This window comes from Jaculus jaculus, chromosome 1 (genome assembly GCF_020740685.1).
Source record: "Jaculus jaculus isolate mJacJac1 chromosome 1, mJacJac1.mat.Y.cur, whole genome shotgun sequence".
NCBI classification, from domain to species: domain Eukaryota; kingdom Metazoa; phylum Chordata; class Mammalia; order Rodentia; family Dipodidae; genus Jaculus; species Jaculus jaculus.
In genome coordinates this window covers 248,011,246-248,031,978 of record NC_059102.1, presented here as the reverse complement: position 1 = coordinate 248,031,978, position 20,733 = coordinate 248,011,246, and the positions used below count along the sequence as shown (strand labels likewise).

At 42.9% G+C, this 20,733-nt stretch overlaps 1 protein-coding gene across 2 annotated transcripts in view; it reads left to right on the top strand.

Annotated features, from left to right (window-relative positions):
* Phaf1 (phagosome assembly factor 1) overlaps positions 1–20,733 on the top strand; it is a 33,831-nt gene that overhangs the window by 9,863 nt on the left and 3,235 nt on the right. Inside the window, exons 4-13 of one of the 2 annotated variants that reach the window (XM_004661717.3) lie at positions 3,924–4,007; positions 7,934–7,977; positions 9,936–10,015; positions 10,313–10,407; positions 11,178–11,275; positions 11,363–11,475; positions 16,604–16,737; positions 17,048–17,131; positions 19,157–19,239; positions 20,017–20,060. In XM_004661717.3, coding sequence (XP_004661774.2) covers positions 3,924–4,007; positions 7,934–7,977; positions 9,936–10,015; positions 10,313–10,407; positions 11,178–11,275; positions 11,363–11,475; positions 16,604–16,737; positions 17,048–17,131; positions 19,157–19,239; positions 20,017–20,060 — 859 coding nt within the window. The remainder of the gene's footprint in view (positions 1–3,923; positions 4,008–7,933; positions 7,978–9,935; positions 10,016–10,312; positions 10,408–11,177; positions 11,276–11,362; positions 11,476–16,603; positions 16,738–17,047; positions 17,132–19,156; positions 19,240–20,016; positions 20,061–20,733) is intronic. The other variant, XM_045150707.1, reaches the window with a different exon arrangement.

Genomic DNA, 20,733 nt, shown 5'->3' with positions numbered 1-20,733 from the left:
TTCCTCAGTACTACAAAGTGCATGCATCTGGAGTTCATTTGCAGCAGCAAGAGACCTTGGCATGCCCATATTCATATTTTCTCTCTCCTCACAAATAAATATAATATTAAGGAAAAAGAAAAGAAAATAGGCTTTAAGCTTTCTAGCCAATTTTTTAAAGGCTTATTTATTTATTTATTTATTAGAGGCGGGGGGGGGGGGAGGGAGAGTGTATGAGAATGGGTGCTCCAGGGCCTCTAACCACTGCAGACAAACTCCAGACACACATGCCACCATGTACATCTGGCTTACATGGGACCTGGAGAATCGAACCAGGGTCCTTAGGCTTTGCAGGTATGTGCCTTAACTGCTAAGCCATCTCTCTAGCCTCTGACCAATTTTTTTAAATGATACTTGATTCTTGAATCATTCATCTATCATTTCAATGTTTGCAGGACTATTAACATAAAGCTCACTTTCCCCAATGTCTTCTAAGTATCTGTAACCAGTTAAAATCATGTTTGGTATCTTGACACAGGATTCTATAAAGCCCAGGCGGGCCTTAAACTCTTCCTCCTGTCTCCACCTTCCAAATGCTGAGATTATAGATGTAGTGCTGAGATGTAGAGGCCGCTATGCCCAGTCGAAAACATGGGTTGAACCTAGATCTGTACTCTTCCCATTTCTTAGTTATGCAGATTGTGGCAAAATTAATAACTAGTCTTAATTTTTTGGGGGGGTGGGTTTCGAGGTAGGGTTTCACTGTAGCCCATGCTGACATGGAATTCATTATGTATTCCTCAGGGGCCCCTTGAACTCACAGTGATCCTACCTCTGTCTCCCCAGTGCTGAGATTAAAGACATGTGCCACCACACCCAACTCAACTAGTCTGATTTTTGATAAAGGACTAAAAGATGTTTTTGTAGCTCTGATGTACTTTTTTCCCCTTCACCTCTCTTCTACCTCTTCTCTACCACCAAGCTACATCCCAAGCCCAGAAATAGCTTCTTGTCTATCATGGAAATTAAACATTCATATGAAGTAGGTTTCATCTTTCTTAGAAGGTAGAACAGCCAGGTGTGGTGGCACACACCTTTAATCCCAGCACTCGGGGAGGCAGAGGTAGGAGTGTCACCATGAGTTCGAGACCACCCTGAGACTACATAGTGAATTCCAGTTCAGCCTGGGGTAGAATGAGACTCTACCTTGAAAAAACAGAAAGAAGGCAGAACAGATATGATAGTCCCACCTGGGTCTGCTACCTTGTGTAAGATCAGTTAAGTAGAGGGAAATAGAGCTAATCCCAGAAGGCCCCTTGGAGTCCACTAATGGTGACACTTGGCCTTCTAATACACTGTTACTCACTTTGTCTACTTTAAGGACCTGTATTAAGAGGTGGGAAGATGGATCAGTGTATAAAGCACTTGTCTTGCAATTCTGATTACCTGGGTTAGGATACGTAGACATCATGAAAAGGCCAGAAACTCTGGCAGACCTCTGTAATCCCAGTCCATCTTTGGAGACAAGGGAGGCAGAGAGTAACCTGAAAGCTGTCCTCTGAACTCCACCATTGTGCTTTGTGGCATGCACAGGCCTGCACTTAGACATACCAAATTAAGAATGATAATAGATAGGCATGATGACACACACCTTTAATCCCAGCACTGGGGAGGCAGAGGTAGGAGGATTGCTGTGAGTTGAGGTCACCCTGAGACTACATAGTGAATTCCAGGTCAGCCTGGGCTAGAGCAAGACCCTGCCTCAAAAAATGTAAATAAATAAATATTTTTTTTAAATAATGATAATCTTAAACCCATTAAGAAAATAAGGACAGGTATGGCAGTACACACCTTTAATCCCAGCACTCAGGATACAGAGGTAGGAGGATTGCTGTGAGTTGGCCACACCAGACTGCAATTACAGTGAGTTCTGGGTCAGCCTGAGCTAAAAGTGAGGCTCTACCTTGGAGAAGGAAAAAAAAAAAAAAAGAGGAAAAGAAGTGATCTTTTTAAAAGAAATTATTAAAATTTTTGATAAACCTTTTGAAGAACCATGTGCCACTTTTAAGAAGGGTTGGGGCCGGGCGTGGTGGCGCATGCCTTTAATCCCAGCACTCAGGAGGCAGAGGTAGGAAGATCGTCTTGAGTTCGAGGCCACCCTGAGACTCCATAATGAATTACAGGTCAGCCTGGGCTACAGTGAGACCCCACCTCGAAAAACAAAGAAAAGGGTTGGGTTTGGGATGGTGGTGTTTTTCTTTTCTACGTGTATATAGTATGGGTCAATTCTTTAAGAATGTTCAGACATTGAGTGCTTGAAGTGATTGCCAGCAGATGAGGCAGACACAGGAATGTGCCAAATCTGTTCTTAGTGCTTTCTGACCTACCATCTCTGTCCTCAGAACAATTTTGAAGGAAAGGGATAAAGGTACTTCTGGGTAGAAACTAGAGCACATAAAAGTTTTAGGAGTCATCTAAGGTCAGTGAGGCTCTGTTCACAGTCGTGTATTCCTACTCTCTTCTCCACAGAACTGAGAAGGGGCAAATGTAGATACGTGACTCCTTAGATCTTAAACTTGGGTTTTTCAGAAAGAAACACTTGTTATATGGAGTGGGGGAAGGAAGAAAGAAGCAAGGGTCCCATCTTATTCAAATCAAATCATAAAAGTTTGGCTTAAAACATTCAGAGAATAAAATGTGTTCCGGCATGGGTTTAGACATAGGTTTAGTAGACACACATGTACTGCATCTTTTTTTTTTTAATATTTTTTTGTTCATTTTTTATTTATTTATTTGAGAGTGACAGACACAGAGAGAAAGACAGAGGGAGAGGGAGAGAATGGGCGCGCCAAGGCTTCTAGCCCCTGCAAACGAACTCCAGACACGTGCGCCCCCTTGTGCATCTGGCTAACGTGGGACCTGGGGAACCGAGCCTCGAACCGGGGTCCTTAGGCTTCACAGGCAAGCGCTTAACCGAACCGCTAAGCCATCTCTCCAGCCCATGTACTGCATCTTGCTAAGTTTGGGTTCCAGGTCTTTTCGCATGACAAGTATTCCTCGACTGAGTGCTCTGTTGGTTTGATGCAATAAACTGGTTAGGCAGATATGATTCGTAGAGCCTCAAAAGAATATGTGTATATATATATGTATGTATGTATGTATGTATGTATGTATGTATGTATGTATGTATACACACACACACACACACACACACACATTTGTCTGTTCCTCCCAGGTATTTGCACAAGTCTGGAGCAAAGAGGCTCTTTCCAGACAATATTAGGATATGGGAGTTGCAGTTTTTTGAGGTAGTATTGCAGTCAGGTTCACATTGCTGGCAGAGATCACCTGAACAAGAGCAGCTTGTGGGGAAAAAAAGGGTTTATTTTGGCTTACAGACTTGAGGAGAAACTCCATGATGGCAGGGGGAAACAATGGCTTGGACATCACCCTCTCGCCAACATAAGGTGGACAATAGCAACAGGAGAGTGTGCCAAACACTGACAAGGGGACACTGGCTATAACACTCATAAACCCACTCCCAAATATACACTACTTCCAGGAAGCGTTAATTCCCAAATCTCCATCAGCTGGGAACCTAGCATTCAGAACACCTAAGTTTATGGGGGACTCTTGAATCAAACCATGATAGGTAGGGTCTCACTCTAGACCAAGCTGACCTAGAATTCACCACGGAGTCTCAGGCTGGCCTCAGACTCACAGTGATCCTCCTACCCCTGCCTCCCAAGTGCTAGGATTACAGGCATGTTCCACCATACCCGGCCTACAACAGTTTTTTTTTAGCTTCCATACAACTTCTGAGGGAGAGGGGCTGCCTGCTCTTACATATCCCCTGTGCATTGCATTTATATATTGTAAGGCTTTTAGTAGGTGCTGGTGAATAAGCCAGTTGTTCAGAGTATATTTTATTTTTTGTTTTGTAGTCTCCTTTAAGCCATGACCTCATCCTTAACCTGACTCAGGACGGGATCAAACTACTGTTTGATGCTTTCAATCAGAGACTTAAGGTAACCATAAATGATAAGTATAGCTAAATATCTAGCTGACTCAGTCTTTCTGGAGCTGATTAATATGTGCTATTGTGAGATTGGTTGGAAACTCATAAGTGGGTGTTGACTTCTTTGACCACCACAATATCAAGGACTAAAGCTGAATCTATTCCCCTAAAAGAGACTAATTGGGACTGGGTTGGGATGATTAAAAAGACCTGGGAAGGATTATTGTCTTTGGCTTGTTGATGAATAGTGTTGTAGATTTGGGGATCATGCTATGGGGAAAGAGGAAGTGTTAATGACTCTATAAACATGCTATATAGAAGTCTTTTAGAAAGGGTTCCATGGTATAATGGTTAGCTCTCTGGACTCTGAAAAAGGCCTTTTTGGGTTTTTTGTTTTGTTTTGTTTTTCAAGGTAGAGTCTCACTCTGGTCCAGGCTGACCTGAAATTAACTATGTAGTCTCTCAGGGTGGCCTCGAACTCATGGTGATCCTCCTACCTCTGCCTCCCCAGTGCTGGAATTAAAGGTGTGCTCCACCACGCTCGGCTTGTCCTTTTTGGTCTTTTGAGGTAGGGTCTCACTCTAGCCCAGGCTGACCTGTAATTCACTATGTAATCTCAGGTTGGCCTCGAGCTCATGGCAAGCCTCTTACCTCTGCCTTCAAGTGCTGGGATTAAAGGCATGCACCACCGTGCCAGCTTTGAAAAAGGTCTTTTATATTGACTAGGAAAATAACAGAAGGGCTAGGTGCTTAACATAGTGGGCTATAGAATAGGAACAAATGACTTCAGTCAGGTTTATGAATCCTTTTTACTTCATTCTTTTTTTATTAAACATTTTAATTTATTTGTGTGCGAGAGGGGCAGATAGAAAAAGAATAGGCGTGCCAGGGCCTCCAGCTGCTACAAACTCACTCCAGATGCCTGTGCCACCTTGTACATCTGGATTTACATGGGTCTTTTAAGTATTTTTATTTATTTATTTGCAATCAAGAGCGAGAACTAGAGAGAGGGAAAATACAAATGGGCACACCACGTCCTCTAACCACCAAAAATGAACTCCAGATGCTTGTACCATTTTGTGCGTCTGGCTTTATGTGGGTACTGGGCAATCGAACCCTGATCATTAGGCATTGCAGACAAGTGCCTTAACCACTAGCCATCTCTCCAGCCCTTCATTCTTGTTAGTGTGACTTGGAACACTGAAAATGAAAATTTTTGTAATGCTGAGGCTTGGTGTTAATACCACCAGCAGTGATGTTACTGTTTAATCCCATTGTGGAAATATAAATGGCTTGCTGGTGTGTAGTGTTAGGGTGTCTTAATTAGCATTGGTGCACAATTTCCTAGCACCTGTTTCAGTGCAGGATGTTTTTAATACACTCTATTTTCAAATGCCTGAACCTCACCAGTTAGTCATGTGGCACTAGACTCATGCCTCAGAGTCATGAGGTATTGAATGTGGCATTCCAGTGCCTTTTTCATGCTTAGGTTATGGAATAGCCTTTTCAGAGGACCTCCAATTCTCATCATCTAATCACAAGTTGAACTGCTGAGGAGAGAAAAAGTAATGTGAATAGAGGCCCTTTGGAGGAAATTATCCCTCTGGGGAATTTGACCAACCATAGGGTTAGCTGTTGTGGGGATATAATGCCTATGTCTTCTGCCAGCAGAGGTTCTGGCTGAAAGTGGAGAGTCTGGGTCATGAGATTCTGACCTCAGTGAAATGGCAACTATTTTGGCATTGTATCCTGCTATACCCGGATATTCTGAAAGGGACTCTGGCTATCTTCTGATTCACAGCTGTTCCCTGTCTTCCTTTGCATGGCCCGTACCATCACCAGTTTTAAGGCTTCTGAGCTTCATGTTGCCCTTAATACCATATTAGGCAAATATGTCTAACATGCATTAAATACCTTTCCTTTGCAAACTGTGTCACATTTCAAGAGCCTTAATGACTGAAACCAGTGAATAGCTCATACAAGTTTGGAGGAAAGGGTTTATTCAAATGCTTAAAGGGCCTGCCAAAGGAATTGATTCTTTCTAGCAGATAGGATCAAAATAGCCTGTGTAATAGTGTAGAGGTTTGACTTAGCTTAGTGTTGTGTTCTCCCAACAAAGTTTGAGGGAATCTGTAGCTAAAAGTGTACTAAAGCCAGGCATGATGACACAGTCCTTTAATCTCAGCACTTAGGAGGCAGAGGTAGGAGGATTGCTGTGAGTTCAAGGTCACCTTGAGACTACATAGTGAATTCCAGGTCAGCCTGGGCTAGAGTGAGATCCTACCTCAAAATAACAAACAAAAAAAGGGGCTGGGAAGATGGCTTAGTGGTTAAGGTGTTTGCCTATGAAGCCAAAGGACCCAAGTTCAGTTCCCTAGGACCCATGTAAGCCAGTTGCACAAGATGGGCACATCTATCTGGAGTTAATTTGCAGCAGCTGAAGGTCTCAGTGTGCCCATGCTCTGTCTCTTTCTCTCTCTAATAAAATAAATAAAAATATTTTAAAAGGGTGGAGCTAATTTTGAATGTGAATGCCTTTGTTTCTATGTCAGTGCCAGCTGTCCCCCACAACCTCTTCCACAGTTGGCCTCAGATTGGCAGGAGAGACAGACATTGAGCCAGCTGTTCTTGTGCCTCAACTGTGAAGGCTAGGCCTCCCAGCTGGAAATGGGAGATGGTACTCCTGGCCCCAGCCAGACATGCTGCCAATGGCCAAGCATTAACACCATAACATAGAAGACTTTATAGACTTATTACTTGGCACATTTAATGGCTTGAGCATTTGCCTCTGCTTAGAGTTCTTGGCATTTCATCTGAGATGAACCTATTAAAAGCAAGCTTTATAAGGGCCTTGAGGTTTTTCAGGTCCAACCAGGTCCCCTTGATTAGAGATAGAACCAAATACTCTCACACTTGTCCTGTGCTAATGTATTGTGGCTTGTTTTGTAATCAAATAGACCTCTTCCTTCATCTTTTTTTTTTTTTGTGAATAAAATAAATTTCAAAATAAGCTATTTTGGAAGTGTCTTAATCTGGTTTTTGTTTTTTTTTTTTTTATAATGCATCAAAGTATGGAATGGAAGGAAGAGGGCTCAGTATCCAACACATAGCCTCAACAAGTTGCATGGATTTGTTTCTCTGGAAGGTGGCATTGTCCTGTGGGGTGGTATGTGCCCCAGTATGAATGACCCAGCACTGGATTAGATGTAAGGACTTTGACTCATAGCATCCATGGACATTTTTTTGAGCAGTCCATTAGAAGAAGGGTTATGGCTAGGTGTGATGGGACACACCTGTAATCCCAGTACTTAGTAGGAAGAAGCAGAAGGATCACTACAAGTTTAAAGCCAGTCTGGTGTACATAGTAAGCTCTGGGACAGCTACATAATGAGACTCTGTCTGAAAAGAGAAGACGAGAAAAGGAAGAAGAAAGAAAGTTATAGTTTGTGTGTGGCTTCCTCCTCAATTTTGTTCTTTAAAACTTTGAGGTGGAGTCTCACTCTGTTGGACAGGCTAGTCTGAAATTTATAAGCTCAAGTAGCTAAGACTACGGATGTGCAGCATCACACCTGGCTTTTTCTTCTTCCCAATTTTAAAATGGAGAACAAAAGATTATATAATGTTTCAGGAGATTTTGGGGGGAGGGTAAAGCTGAGAACCTCTTGCACACTGCTAAATACGTAAGGTCCTCGCCCCCTATAAATGTTTAGCTTGTTTTTTGTTGTTTCTCGTTTTGTTGAGACAGATGTAGCCTACTAGGCTGGCCTCACTCAGTACGTAAGCTCAGGCTGGCCTTGAACTCCTGATCCTGCCTCAACCTCTTGAGTGCGGGAATTACAAGTATGGTCCACCACACCTAGGTTATAAATGTATTTTTAATATGTTTTTCTATCAACCTGAACATTAACAACTTTTAAACATTTAATTTTTTTTTAGGTGATTGAAGTATATGACTTGACTAAAGTTAAGTTAAAATATTGGTAAGTTGTTTTTTTTTTTTTTTTTCCCTTATTGGTATATGCTATACTTGGTTCAAACAGGCTTTTTTTTTTAATGACTGGTGCATGATTTCTAGTGGCAGCCTCCCAGCCTGCTCAGTTTCCTGGGCAAATAAACCTTGTTTAGAACATGCTAGAAGGGCCTAGCAAGATGGATCAGTATATATAGCACTTGATGTGCAAGTGTGAGTATCTTGAGATTACCACATAATAGCCAAAAGCTACAGTGGGCTTCTGTAATCTGACCTCTGGTGAGAAGGAAGACAGAGACTGGAGAATTCTCTTGGAAGCTTGTGTATCAGCTACCCTGGCAAACAAGACATTGAGTAAGAGACCCTGCCTTAAACATGTTGGAAGAAGTCAAAGACCAGCCTGAACATTGTCCTCTGACCTCTGTACACATACCAATAAAGGGGAAGGAAAAGATGTATTATTTAGTTTTTGTTTCTTGTTGAGTTGAGACAGGGTCACATGTAGCCTGCTAGGCTGGCCTCACACTCAGTATGTAAGCCAAGGTTTTTTGTTGGTTTGGTTTGTTGTTGTATTTTTTTCGAGGTAGGGTTTTGCTGTAGCCCAAGCTAACCTGGAATTCACTACATAGTCTCAGGGTTGCCTTGACTTCACAGCAATCTTCCTACCTCTGCCTCCCAAGTGCTGGGATTAAAGGGGTGTGGTGCATTTTCAGGTTTTCGTAGTAACAGAACAAACCAGATAGTTTTATCTCTAAAACCAAAGAAACTATTTTAGAATGAAATGAGTATGTTCTGTACAATCCAAAGATGCTTGAGTCCACTGAGGTATGATGCTATGCTAGCATTTGGAATATACCTTTCAATAAACCTCCCTTAATAGGCTTCTCTTTATTGGGAACATAACAAGGAGCCAATTCCTTGTGCGTACTCAGGCAGCATTTGCTGATGGAAAAGTGGACAAATAAATGTATAATAATAGCACTAGTTCCAATTGTCTTTTTCTTTCTCAGTAGGGTCTTCATACCTCAAAGTATGCCTCTTCTGCCTTGGGAAGCCCAAGAGAATCAACTCTGTGTGTCAGCTTCTTAAGAATTAGTCTTCTCACCTAATTAATTTTCCTATTTACAAGTCCTTTAATTTTAAATCTTTTATTTTGATATAGTAAATGTGTTTTTAAAATAACTCTTGGGAGTTAGGCATGGTGGTGCACACCTTTAAAACATCATGCCTGTAATCCCAGGCTAAAGTAGGAGGATCAATGAGTTTGAGGACAGCCTGAGACTACCTAGTAAATTCCAGGTCATCCTGGGCTATAGCAAGACACCACCTGGGAAAACATACAAATAACAACAAAAAATAATATTAACTCTTGGGAACTGGAGAGATGGCTCAGCAGTTAAGCTGCTTGACTATAAAGCCTAATCACCTGGGTTCAATTCCCCAGTACCCAGGTTAGCCAAATGCACAAGGAGGAGGTGCATGTGTCTGGAGTTCAATTGCAGCTTCTGGAGGCCCTGGCATGCCTATTCTCTTCCTGTCTGTCTGCCCCTTTCTATTTCTGTCTGCATGCAAATAAAAACATAAAAATTAAGAATTCCCCTCCCCCCCGCGCATGCCAAGGTAGGGTCTCACTCTAGCCCAGGCTGACCTGGAATTTGCTATGTAGTCTCAGGGTGGCCTCAAACTCATGGTCATCCTCCTATGTCTGCCTCCCAAGTGTTCTTAGTCAGATGTGGTGACACATGCCTTTACTCACAGGAGGTTGAGGTATGAGGATAACCATTAGTAATCCTAGCACCTGGAGGGCCAAGGCAAGAGGAGTACTACATATTCAAGGTCAGCCAGGGCTATATAGCAAAACCCTATCACACACAAAAAAAAGAAAGAACAGGTAAATAATAGTTTTCACTTACCCATCTCACAAAGCCTACTATTAAAAAAAAGTGTTTGTTTGTTTGTTTTCCCCAGTGGAGTGCATTTTAATTCTCAGGCCATAGCTCCTACCATTGAGCAAATTGACCAGTCTTTTGGCGCAACACATCCTGGAGGTAAGCCAAGTTCATCTGATTCCCCTGGCTCTTAGAAGCAACCTGTAGCAATAAACTTGGAAGGTGGTGCCATCTCTTACAACTTCAGGATTATGTGATTGGTACTTGGGTGTGAAAACAATCTCCTCCCCTGTTTTCAAGCTAGTAGGTCAGAAACAAGACATAAGGAAGCTATTGCCTTCTTGGAGTCATTACTCCTTGCCAAAGGAGTCATTCATTATTCCCTGCCAAGCTGGTTTATGATAGAAACTTCAGATACCAGTCAACCATGTCATTTTCTTCTCCCTTGCCCCACAGTGTACAACTCTGCTGAGCAGCTCTTCCACCTCAACTTCAGAGGACTGTCTTTCTCTTTTCAGTTAGACTCCTGGACCGAGGCTCCCAAGTATGAGGTTAGCCCTTCCTGTTCCCTAATATTTGTTGCCCAGTGCCCATGTGGGATGGGGAACTGGATAGGTAACCTTGTCTTTGAGCTTTTACTCTTTAAGGGCCAAGAGGATAGAATTGACAGGAAGAACAAGCCAGCATTCCCAGGACAAGGGTACTTATCTTTGTATAGGGCATTTTGGCTCACTTTTAAAAGATAAATCCTGTTATGTCCTAACTTTAAAGTTCCTAAACACTAGTTTTCTCAGTGGCCAAGAGATTAGAGAGTTTATTCTCTGGATTTTCAGTTACTCTTGCTTCAAAGATGAGTTTGCAAGCTGAACATAATGGTTCATACTTTATAATCTAAGCATACAAGAAGCTGAGACAGGAGGATCTCTAGTTTGCTAGCCTAGGCTTTACAGATTCTGTCTCCAGAAACAAAATAAAAATCAAAGATACATTTGCTTGTCTAGGGTGAGTTAATTGACGTAGAGCCATGATTGACCATGTGCTTTGACATGACCAGTTCTTGTATTTGGGGTAGGGGAGGATTGGTTTCGAAGCAGGGTTTCACTCTAGCTCAGGCTGACCTGGAATTCACTAGGTAGTCTCAGGGTGGCCTTGAACTCATGGCAATCCTCCTACCTCTGCTTCCCGAGTGCTAAGATTAAAGGGATGCACCACCATGCCCAGCTTTGACCAGTTCTTAACAACCACAATTACCAGGAAGAACCAGAGCCTGCGTCAAATGACCAGCATTGTGCCCCTAGTAAAATTCTTGTCTTGTTTGCAGCCCAATTTTGCCCACGGTCTAGCTTCTCTTCAGATACCCCATGGAGCAACTGTAAAACGCATGTACATCTATAGTGGAAATAGCCTGCAGGATACCAAGTAAGTATAAGAGCATGAGCTTTGTACTAAGGCCATGAGCTCCCTGGGAGAAAGGACACCGTGTTGTTTATTCTATGTCTGTTTCAGGGCTCCAGTGATGCCTCTGAGCTGTTTCCTAGGAAATGTATATGCTGAGAATGTAGATGTTCTTCGAGATGGAACGGGACCCTCAGGGTTGCGACTTCGCCTACTTGCTGCAGGTCAGTTACTTGCTTTGTGATTGGTAGATTCCCCATTATATTCATGGAGAAAAATTTTGTAATCTGCCAATGGTGCATGCCTGTAATTCCAGGACTCAGGAGATGGTGGTAAGAAGATCATGAGTTTGAATCCAGACTAAACTACATAGTAAGACCCAGTCTCCAAAAAACAAGGAATCGGAATGTAGATCAGATGTAGAGTTCTTGTGGAGCATATGCAAGCCTTGGATTTAATCCCTATCACTGATAAAAAGAAAAAAACATTCTAAAACCTTATATGCTGAAACATAACATTTTAGGCTGTATTAACATAAACTGTGGTTTATAAATGACAGAAATTTGTTTCACAGAGCCCTAGAGACTAGGAACCCCAAGATCAACACACTAACAGATGCAGTATCAGAATGGCTGTGCTATGGCCTCCAGCCACTACAAACTCTAGATGAATGTGCTATCTTGTGAATCTGGCTTACATGGGTACTAGGGAATTGAACCATGGCCCCTAGGCTTCACCAGCAAGTGCCTTAACTGCTAAGCCATTTCTCCAGCCCTTTATTTATCTGAGAGAGAGAGAAAGAGGCAGATAGAGAATGGGTGTGTCAAAGCCTTCTGCTGTTGTAAACAGACTGCAGGTGCATGCGCCTCTTTGTGCATCTGGTTTATGTAGGCACCACTAAGCCATCTCTTCAGTCCAAAATGTGGTTTTCTAGCCAAGGCAGAACAACTACCTACAAGAGTATTGCACTTAAGCTGTTGTTTTTAAGATAATTGATATGAGGTAGGCAACAAGGTCAGGTGATTTACTGTTTGTCTTCTCAGGAGGATGGATCACTGCTTGAAATAGCAAGGCCAAGGATCTGGAACATTAATGATCACAAGTGACAGCAGGAGGAACCTGTTAAGAGAGGAAGTCTCAGCCAATTCTGGCTATACCCTTATAGCACACTTTTAATTTTAACATCTCTCACTGCTTAAACTGTCAGTGAAGGAACGACACTTTCGGTTAAATTAACAGTTTTTATCTAGTCCCAGTCCAGTCTTCTTTTGTTTTTTCAGGGTGGGGTCTCACTCTAGCACATACTGACCTGGAATTCACTATGTAGTCTCAGGGTGACGTTGAAAACATGGTGAACCTCCTACCTCTGCTTCCCGAGTGCTGGGATTAAATAAAGGGGTATGCCACCACGCCTGGCTCTAGTCCAGTTTTCATTGACAATTTCCTTTGGCAAGCACAAGGGTTTCCTTGTGTATTTCCTTAGAGAATATGCTATGATTTTTTTAAAAATAATTTATTTAAGGCCAGGTGTGGTAATGCACACCTTTAATCCCAGCACTCAGGAAGCAGAGGTAGGAGGATGACCATGAACTGAAGGCCACTCTGGAATTACATACTGAATTCCAAGTCAGCGTGGGCTAGAGCAAGACCCTAGCTTGAAAAACCAAAGAGAAATGTATTTATTTGAGAGAGAGAGCAAGAGAGTGGGTGCACCAGGGGGAGGGAGGGATTATGTATGTGTTATTTATACGAGAGAGAATGGGCATACTAGGGTCTCTTGCTGCTGCAAATAAACTCCAAACACATGTGCCAGTTTGTGCATATGACTTTATTTGGGCAGTGGGGAATTGAAGCCAGGCCAGCAGGGTTTGCAAGCAAGCATCTTAAACTACTGAGCACATACACACAAAAGAAACTCCAGGAAATCACAAACTGAAGTAGTCTAAAACTAAGGGTAATTTTACCTTGGTGGTCTTCAAGCAGTGAATGAAAGAAGACACGCCTGTGAAAAGTCCCTTCCTATATCCCTGTCCAGACAGTCACAGGAATCTGGTACTCAAAGAAATAGATTGGGATTGGGGAAATGGCTCAGTGATGAAAGGTGGTTACTTGCAAATCCTTCCAGCAGGGGTTCACTTCCCCAACTACCAACATAAAGCTGGATGCAAGGCCTGGTGTGGTGGCTCACGCCCTTAATCACAGCACTTGGGAGGCAGAGGTAGGAGAATCACTGAGTTCGAGGCCACCCTAAGACTATATAGTGAAATCTAGACCAGTTTGGCCTTGAGAAAGATGTCTCAGGGAGAAAAAATTTTTAAAAGCTGGATGCAAGCACCTAGTATTGGTTACAGTGGCAAAAGACTCTAATGTACTTATGCATGCACATACACACTCACCCACATACAAATAAAAATAATTAAATATTTATTGCCACCATGTGCATCTGGTATATGTGGGACATAGAGAATCGAACCTGGGTCCTTAGGCTTCCTAGGCCTTAACTGCTAAGCCATCTCTCCAGCCCAAAATATTTTTTTAATGAATTAAATTAGACAGCTGGAGACTTTGGACCCACATTAATAGACTGTTTGATGTGTTTTATAGATCATCTAAGTTTGCCTAAGCTGCAGTATTTATGGATAAAAGTTAATAAAAAAAGTGCTTGGGCTGAAGAGATGGCTTAGCAGTTAAGGTGCTTGCCTGTAAAGCCTAAGGACCCATGTTCGACTCTCCAGATCCCACTTAAGCTAGATGTACAAGCGTGGCGCAAGTGTCTGGATTTTGATTGTAGTGGCCGAGGCACTGGTGTGCCAATTCTGTTTCTCTCTCTAAAATAAATAAATAAAAACCTTTCCCAGGATTTCGTTAATTTAAACAGCCTTTCTTTGCCACCCAGAATGTGGTTACTGCTAGGTGTTGGGTACACTCACCTGTAATCTCAGTGCCTGTGGGGCTGCTGTAGTAGGTCATAACTATTGAAGCCAGGTTATAGTACATAGTAAGACCCTATTTCAAAAAGAATATGCCTGGAGGCAGAAGTAAGAGTGTATCTACTGAGAATAGTTAATTGGAGAATTTAGTAGTTACTTCAGATTTTTGATTCTCTGAAGTTGTCCACATATAGCAAATTTACTCTTATACTTGGGCATCTGTAAAGCCTCAGGCAGAATAAGGTGATAACTGGCTGTCATGGTACCAAAATGATGATGATCATATGACCTACCTGGGTTGAAAGGCTTTGTCAAGTGTTTGTATAGGATTAGGGAAGGTGTTAGTGTGTACTTCACTGGCCCTCTGCAGAATGATCTTGAAGGTGTGGGGGGTTTTTTTTTGGTTGGTTTGTTTGTTTCTTCAAGGTAGGGTCTTACTGTAGCCCAGGCTGTTCTTGGACTTATAGCAATCTTATCTTGGCCTCATGAGTGCTGGGGTTAAGGGCACATGCCACCGTGGCCAGCAAGAAGCACTTCTTGAAGGTTGGATTGTAACTCAGTGCTTGCCTAGCATGTGTAAAACCCTAGTTTCAAACCTCAGGACACCACTACCAACAACAATAATAAGCCAAGTGTAGTGCCATGTTCCTATAATCTCAGCACTAGGGAGGATGAGGCAAAAAGATCTAAAGTTGCCAGGCGTGGTGGCACTTGCCTTTAATCCCAGCCCTCGGGAGGCAGAGGTAGGAGGATTGCTGTGAGTTAGAGGCCACCCTGAGACTACATAGTGAATTCCAGGTCAGCCTGAGCTAGAGCAAAACCCTACCTCGACAAGCAGAACAACAAAAAAATCTCAAGTTCAAAGTCAGTCAGCTACATAGTAAGCTTCTGTATCAGAAAAAAAAAGGGGGGGGTTGGAGAGATGGCTTAACACTTAAGGTGCTTGCCTGCAAAGCCTGAAGACCTATGTTCTACTCTCCAGATGCCACATAAGACTGACGCACAAAGGTGAGGCCAAGTACAAGGTCGCACATGCCCACTAGGTGGCGCAAGTGTCTAGAGTTCACTTGAGGTAGCTGAGGCCCTGACTTGCCAGTTCTCTCTCCATGTCTTAACTCTTTAAAAAAAAAAAAAAAAGGACTTGGCAGGGAGGATGGCTCAACAGTTTTAGGCACTTACAAAAGACCAAGGGTTGTAGCTCCGTGATAGAGAATTTGTGTGGTGTGCAGTAGAACATGGGTTTTATCCTCAGCATTACAAACAAAAGGCCTCTAACACAAGTCCTTGTGACTTTTTACATACTCATGTCCATAATACCTGTGGTGCTGCTCATCTTAAACAGCCTTGATGATCAGATTGTGATCTTCCCTACACCATAAACTACAGTGGTAGGGATAATGGGCATGAACTGGATGATACTTCCTTAGCCACCAGCACAGTGTCCTAGTCTATAGATAATAGGCAATAAAGAAATACTTGGAGGGATGGCTTAGCGATTAAGGCATTTACCTGCAAGCCAAAAGACCCAGGTTTGATTCCCCAGGACCCACGTTAGCCAGATGCACAAGGTGGCGCATGCATCTGGAGTTTATTTGCAGTGGCTAGAGGCCCTGGCATGCCTATTCTCTCTCTCCCTCCCTCCCTCTTTCTCTCTGTCAAATAAATAAATTTTAAAAATATATTTTAATTTAAAAAATACTTAGAGATGGGTATAGTGGCACATACCTTTAATCCCAGCATTCAAGAGGCAGAGAAGGGTGAATTACCTACCCTGAGTTCAAGGCCACCCTGAGACTACATAGTGAATTCCAGGTCAGCCTGGGCCAGAGTGAGATCCTACCTTGAAAAAAGAAAAAGGAATAGAAAGAAAGAAATACTTGGACAGCCCAAGATGGTGCCTCATGCCTCTAATTCGAGCAGCACTACTGAAGCAGAGACAAGGATCAGAAGTGATCATCCCATGGCTACATAGAGATTTTTGTCTTCCATAGAGAGGAGGGAGGGAGAAAGACTTGATACATGGTACAAGAAAGACTTAGTAAATTTACCCTCCAGAGTCCCATTCTCTTTAGAGTGGCTAATTTTCAAGTAGATCGTGATCTCTCAGTCTTTTTCTTTCTTTCTTCAAAGTAGGGTCTCACTGTAGCCCAGGCTGCCCTAGAACACACTTTGGCCTCCTGAACTCACAGCAAAATCCTACCTCTGCCACACAAATGCTGGGATTAAAGGTGTGCCACCATATCTGGCTCTCTCAGAGTCTTTCTTAAGCCCTGTTGACCTGGTTGAATGCAGTCTTGAGCCCTTTGGCTAGACCTGATAACTGCAAATAGCCCATAGCTCCTTTGGAGTTCCACAGCTTTGGTTTTAAAAAGACTCCTTCTTGACCTGATCAAAACCTGACAGTCTCCCCTGTTCTGTGCAGGTTGTGGACCTGGCCTACTGGCAGATGCCAAGATGCGGGTATTTGAGCGTTCAGTATATTTTGGTGATTCCTGCCAAGATGTTCTTAGCATGCTTGGCTCTCCACATAAGGTCTTCTATAAATCAGAAGACAAGGTGAGAAAACTGTGTTTACAGTGTGAAAGGGCAATCTCTTTGTAATCAACAGAAGTTTAATATTGGATAACTATGAACTTTGCTGTTTTCCCATAAAGCCTTTTCTGCTTAAGAGTTGGTGAAGTAACAGCTTTGTTCTGACCCTTTTTGGTTTTATGACCCTGCCTTTGTCAGTGTCTGGTCTTCCTTCATCCTGGGCTCAACCAGCAGATTCCCCATATTCTTCCTCATCCAACAGCCTAATTTTTAGCCAGGAACTATTTTAAGGTTTTGGGTTTCAATTGTTTGTTTGCTTGTTTTTCCCCAACAGATGAAAATCCATTCTCCTTCCCCTCATAAACAAGTTCCATCTAAGTGCAATGACTACTTTTATAACTACTTCACTCTTGGAGTGGTAAGTTGTGATGGCTTTGTGGTTAAGCACTTGCTTGTGAAGCCTAAGGACCCTGGTTCAAAGTCGATCCCCAGTACCCACGTAAGCCAGATGCACAAGATGGCTCTTGCATCTGGAGTTTGTTTGCAGTGGCTAGAGGCCCTGGTGAGCCCATTCTGTCTGTCTCTGTGCCTCTTTGTCACAAAAAAAAAAAAGAAAAAAAATTAATGTATTTAATTTCTGCTGGTGTGGGCAGGTCACCCTCAAGTATCTATATTTACTCAGGCAGCCATAACCATGTCTTGGTATCAAGGAACTTTGCCCTAGGTGGTTCCAGTTGTTGTTTTTCATGAGTTCTGGTCCCTATATAGATATTCCTGCCACCACAAATACAGAAAAGCGTTATTTTTTCTGGTAGGTCTTTCCTTCTTTTCTAGAGAGAAACTTGCTTCATAGATGGAGGCTATAAAAATTAGTAAAGTTTAACTATTACAGAACTACTTTTTGTAGTACATAATACCACCTTTGGAGTCATAAAACGAGACCAGAAAGACACAGACATTGGTAGTATACTTTTACATTTTTAGATAACTGCACCAGATGCACTGCTGTAGACATATACTCTGGACCTAAGGGACTGGATGGGGGCTAGTGGCCAACATTGGAGCTGATTTTCCAGCTGTTAGGCAGGATACATGTATGAGAAGTGGTTATATAAACAGTGTGCCAGAAAGAAACATGCTAGGGCAGGTTGACCTGAACCATGGCTTATCACCTTTCTCTAACTTTCACATGTTTGTGTGGTATGTATACATGTATGTGTATTCACATACCTATGGGTTGCATATCTTTCTCAGTCACTCTCCACCTTATTTGTTTATTTTATCTTTTGGCTTTTTGAGGTAGAGTTTCAGTTTAGCCCAGGCTGGCCTGGAATTCACTATGGATTCTCAGGCTGGCCTCAAACTCACAGCAATCCTCCTACCTCAGCCTCCCAAGTTCTGAGATTAAAGGCATAAGCCACCACATCAGGCCCACCTTATTTATTAATGCAGTCTCCTCCTTGAACCCAGAACTTGCTGATTTAGCTTGTCTAGCTAGCTGATTGGCCCCAGGATGCTCCGATTCTCATCTCCTGGACACACAGAGAGGGAAAGAGTCTGAGTCTACCTACACAGGTCCTTTGGGGGGCCTCTGTGAGGACATAAACTATTGAGGCTAAGGTAGCAGATGGAATGGTGCTGCAGCAGAACTCCTGAGTTCAAGGGCCAATGATGATAGTTAGCAAGGAAAATGGCAAGAATGGAAAGCTTTAGTAGGACTTGGTTACTCCTAGTAAGGGGATAGAGTTAGAGGTACCTCTGAGGAACCTGACTTTTGTAGATGGCAGAACCTGTGAAAAGTGACAATTATAGGAGAAAATGTTCATTGATTGTTACTGGACCCAGGTCTGAGTTCTAGTGAGATGTTAGGCAGAACCAAAGTTCTACTGATTGTCAATGTACATAGAAGCTGGGAGGTTTGGTTTGTTGTAGCATTCAGATAGGCAGGTGTCTTGAGCCTTAGAGTCAGGTGACCCCTGAATCTTTTTGATAGCCTTTAAGCTAAATCTGCAGTTAGTTCTTTTTGTTTTTCAAGGTAGGGTTTCACTCTAGCTCAGGCTAACCTCTAGCCTGGAATTCACTATGTAGTCTCAGGGTGGCCTCGAACTCACGGCAATCCTACCTCTACCTCCTGAGTGCTGGGATTAAAGGCATACGCCACCATGCCTGGCTTCAGTTAGATTATTAGATGCCATTTGAAGGAAAGATGTTTGAATTGCTAAGTAGTGGTAGCTATAGTCCCTGTGTCTGCCAGCCCTCCCATTTTCCCTACCCCAACTGAAAATGTTCACTGCTTGGCTTTAACTGTCCCTTTGGCTGTTTGAGAAAAAGCTGTGAGCATCTCCATGATAGAGTGGAAATCTCCTAGTTGGAATGTCTTTGGAAATGCACCTGTCTTGCCTCAGTAACTTTTCATACTTGAGCACCTTGTTTTCTATTTCAGGATATTCTCTTTGATGCAAATACACACAAAGTGAAGAAGTTTGTCCTACATACCAATTACCCTGGGCATTATAATTTTAACATGTGAGTATGTTGACCTACCTCTCTTTGGTAAGCGAAGGACAGAGAAACAAGGGAGATAGGAAAGGAACTGTGGCTAAGCATGGTGGTACACATCTTTAATCATTTTTATTTATTTGAGAGAAAGGATGGGCACACTAGAGCCTCCAGCCACTGCAGACAAACTCCAGATGCATATATCACCTTGTGCATCTCGCTTATGTGGGTTCTGAGGAATCAAACCAGGGTCCTTTGACTTTGCTGGCAAGCACTTAACTACTAAGTAATATTCCCAGCCCTTTATCTGAATTTTTTTTTCTATTTCTTGATTGTGATGGTGAGGATTGAGGTAGGCCTTGCATGGGCTGGACAAGCATCCTACTTTGAGCTATACTCACAGCCTTACTGGAGTTATCACAAATAGTCAGATACAATCAGAAACTTATTTTATGTTAAGGTCTTGCTGTATATGTATCCCTCACTGTCCCAGTACACGTGCACTGTGTAGCTCAGGCTGGCTTCTGTCATTCCTTCTCCCTCAGCCTCCCAAGTGCTGGGATTACACGTGTGAGCCACCATGCCCAGATAGAAATCTTGATATATTATTCAAATTAATGGGCTGTTTACACCTGAGAGCCATGCCCGTTTCTGTTTGACTTTAATGCCTGAATTGGGTCTCTTCTGTGTGTTACCAGGGACACAGAACCAGGACTTTGGGTGGGGTGAGTTGGGTTCTGGAGTGTGGGAATAGCCAAGCCTCCTAGGAAACCTAGCCTTTACTCTCATTTGTCTTCTTTCTAGTTACCACCGCTGTGAGTTCAAGATCCCTCTAGCCATAAAGAAAGGTAAGTAGGGAAGTACCCTCAGAGTAAAGTAGATATTGAGTGACTTTCACATTCTGAAAAGGGGAAATAAGCAGAGACAATAGTAGCAGTTAATGGTTAGATTGGTGAGGCCTGCTTCTCCGCATAGCTTCAGCTTGTCTACAATGAGCTCTTTGTTCTAAGAGCCACATTGTTCTTGGTTCAGAGTATTCTGGAACTCTTCTAGGCCTTCAGTGACTACAGGATTGCTGGCTACTAGGAGAGAAAGCTTCCTGTAGTTGATCAACCACACTCGTAATACATCCTTGGTGCCCACTGCCAGTTGATATAGTTCACACCTAGACTGACCTTCCTTTGCCCCCTTTTTTTTTAAAATATTTGAGAGCAACAGACAGAGAAAGAGGCAGATAGAGAGAGGGAGAGAGAATGGGCACGCCAGGGCCTCCAGCCACTGCAAACAAATTCCAGATGTGTACGCCCCCTTGTGCATCTGCCTAACGTGGGGCCTGGAGAGTCAAGCCTCAAACCGGGGTCCTTAGGCTTCACAGGCAAGTGCTTAGCCGCTAAGCCATCTCTCCAGCCCTCCTTTGCCCCTTCTGTTCTCTTCCACCCAGGAATTCCAAACCCCCATCTATGTTCCCTGTGTACTCTAACCCCAGCACAAAGAGTGGCTAGGTCTGAATTCTGCATATAA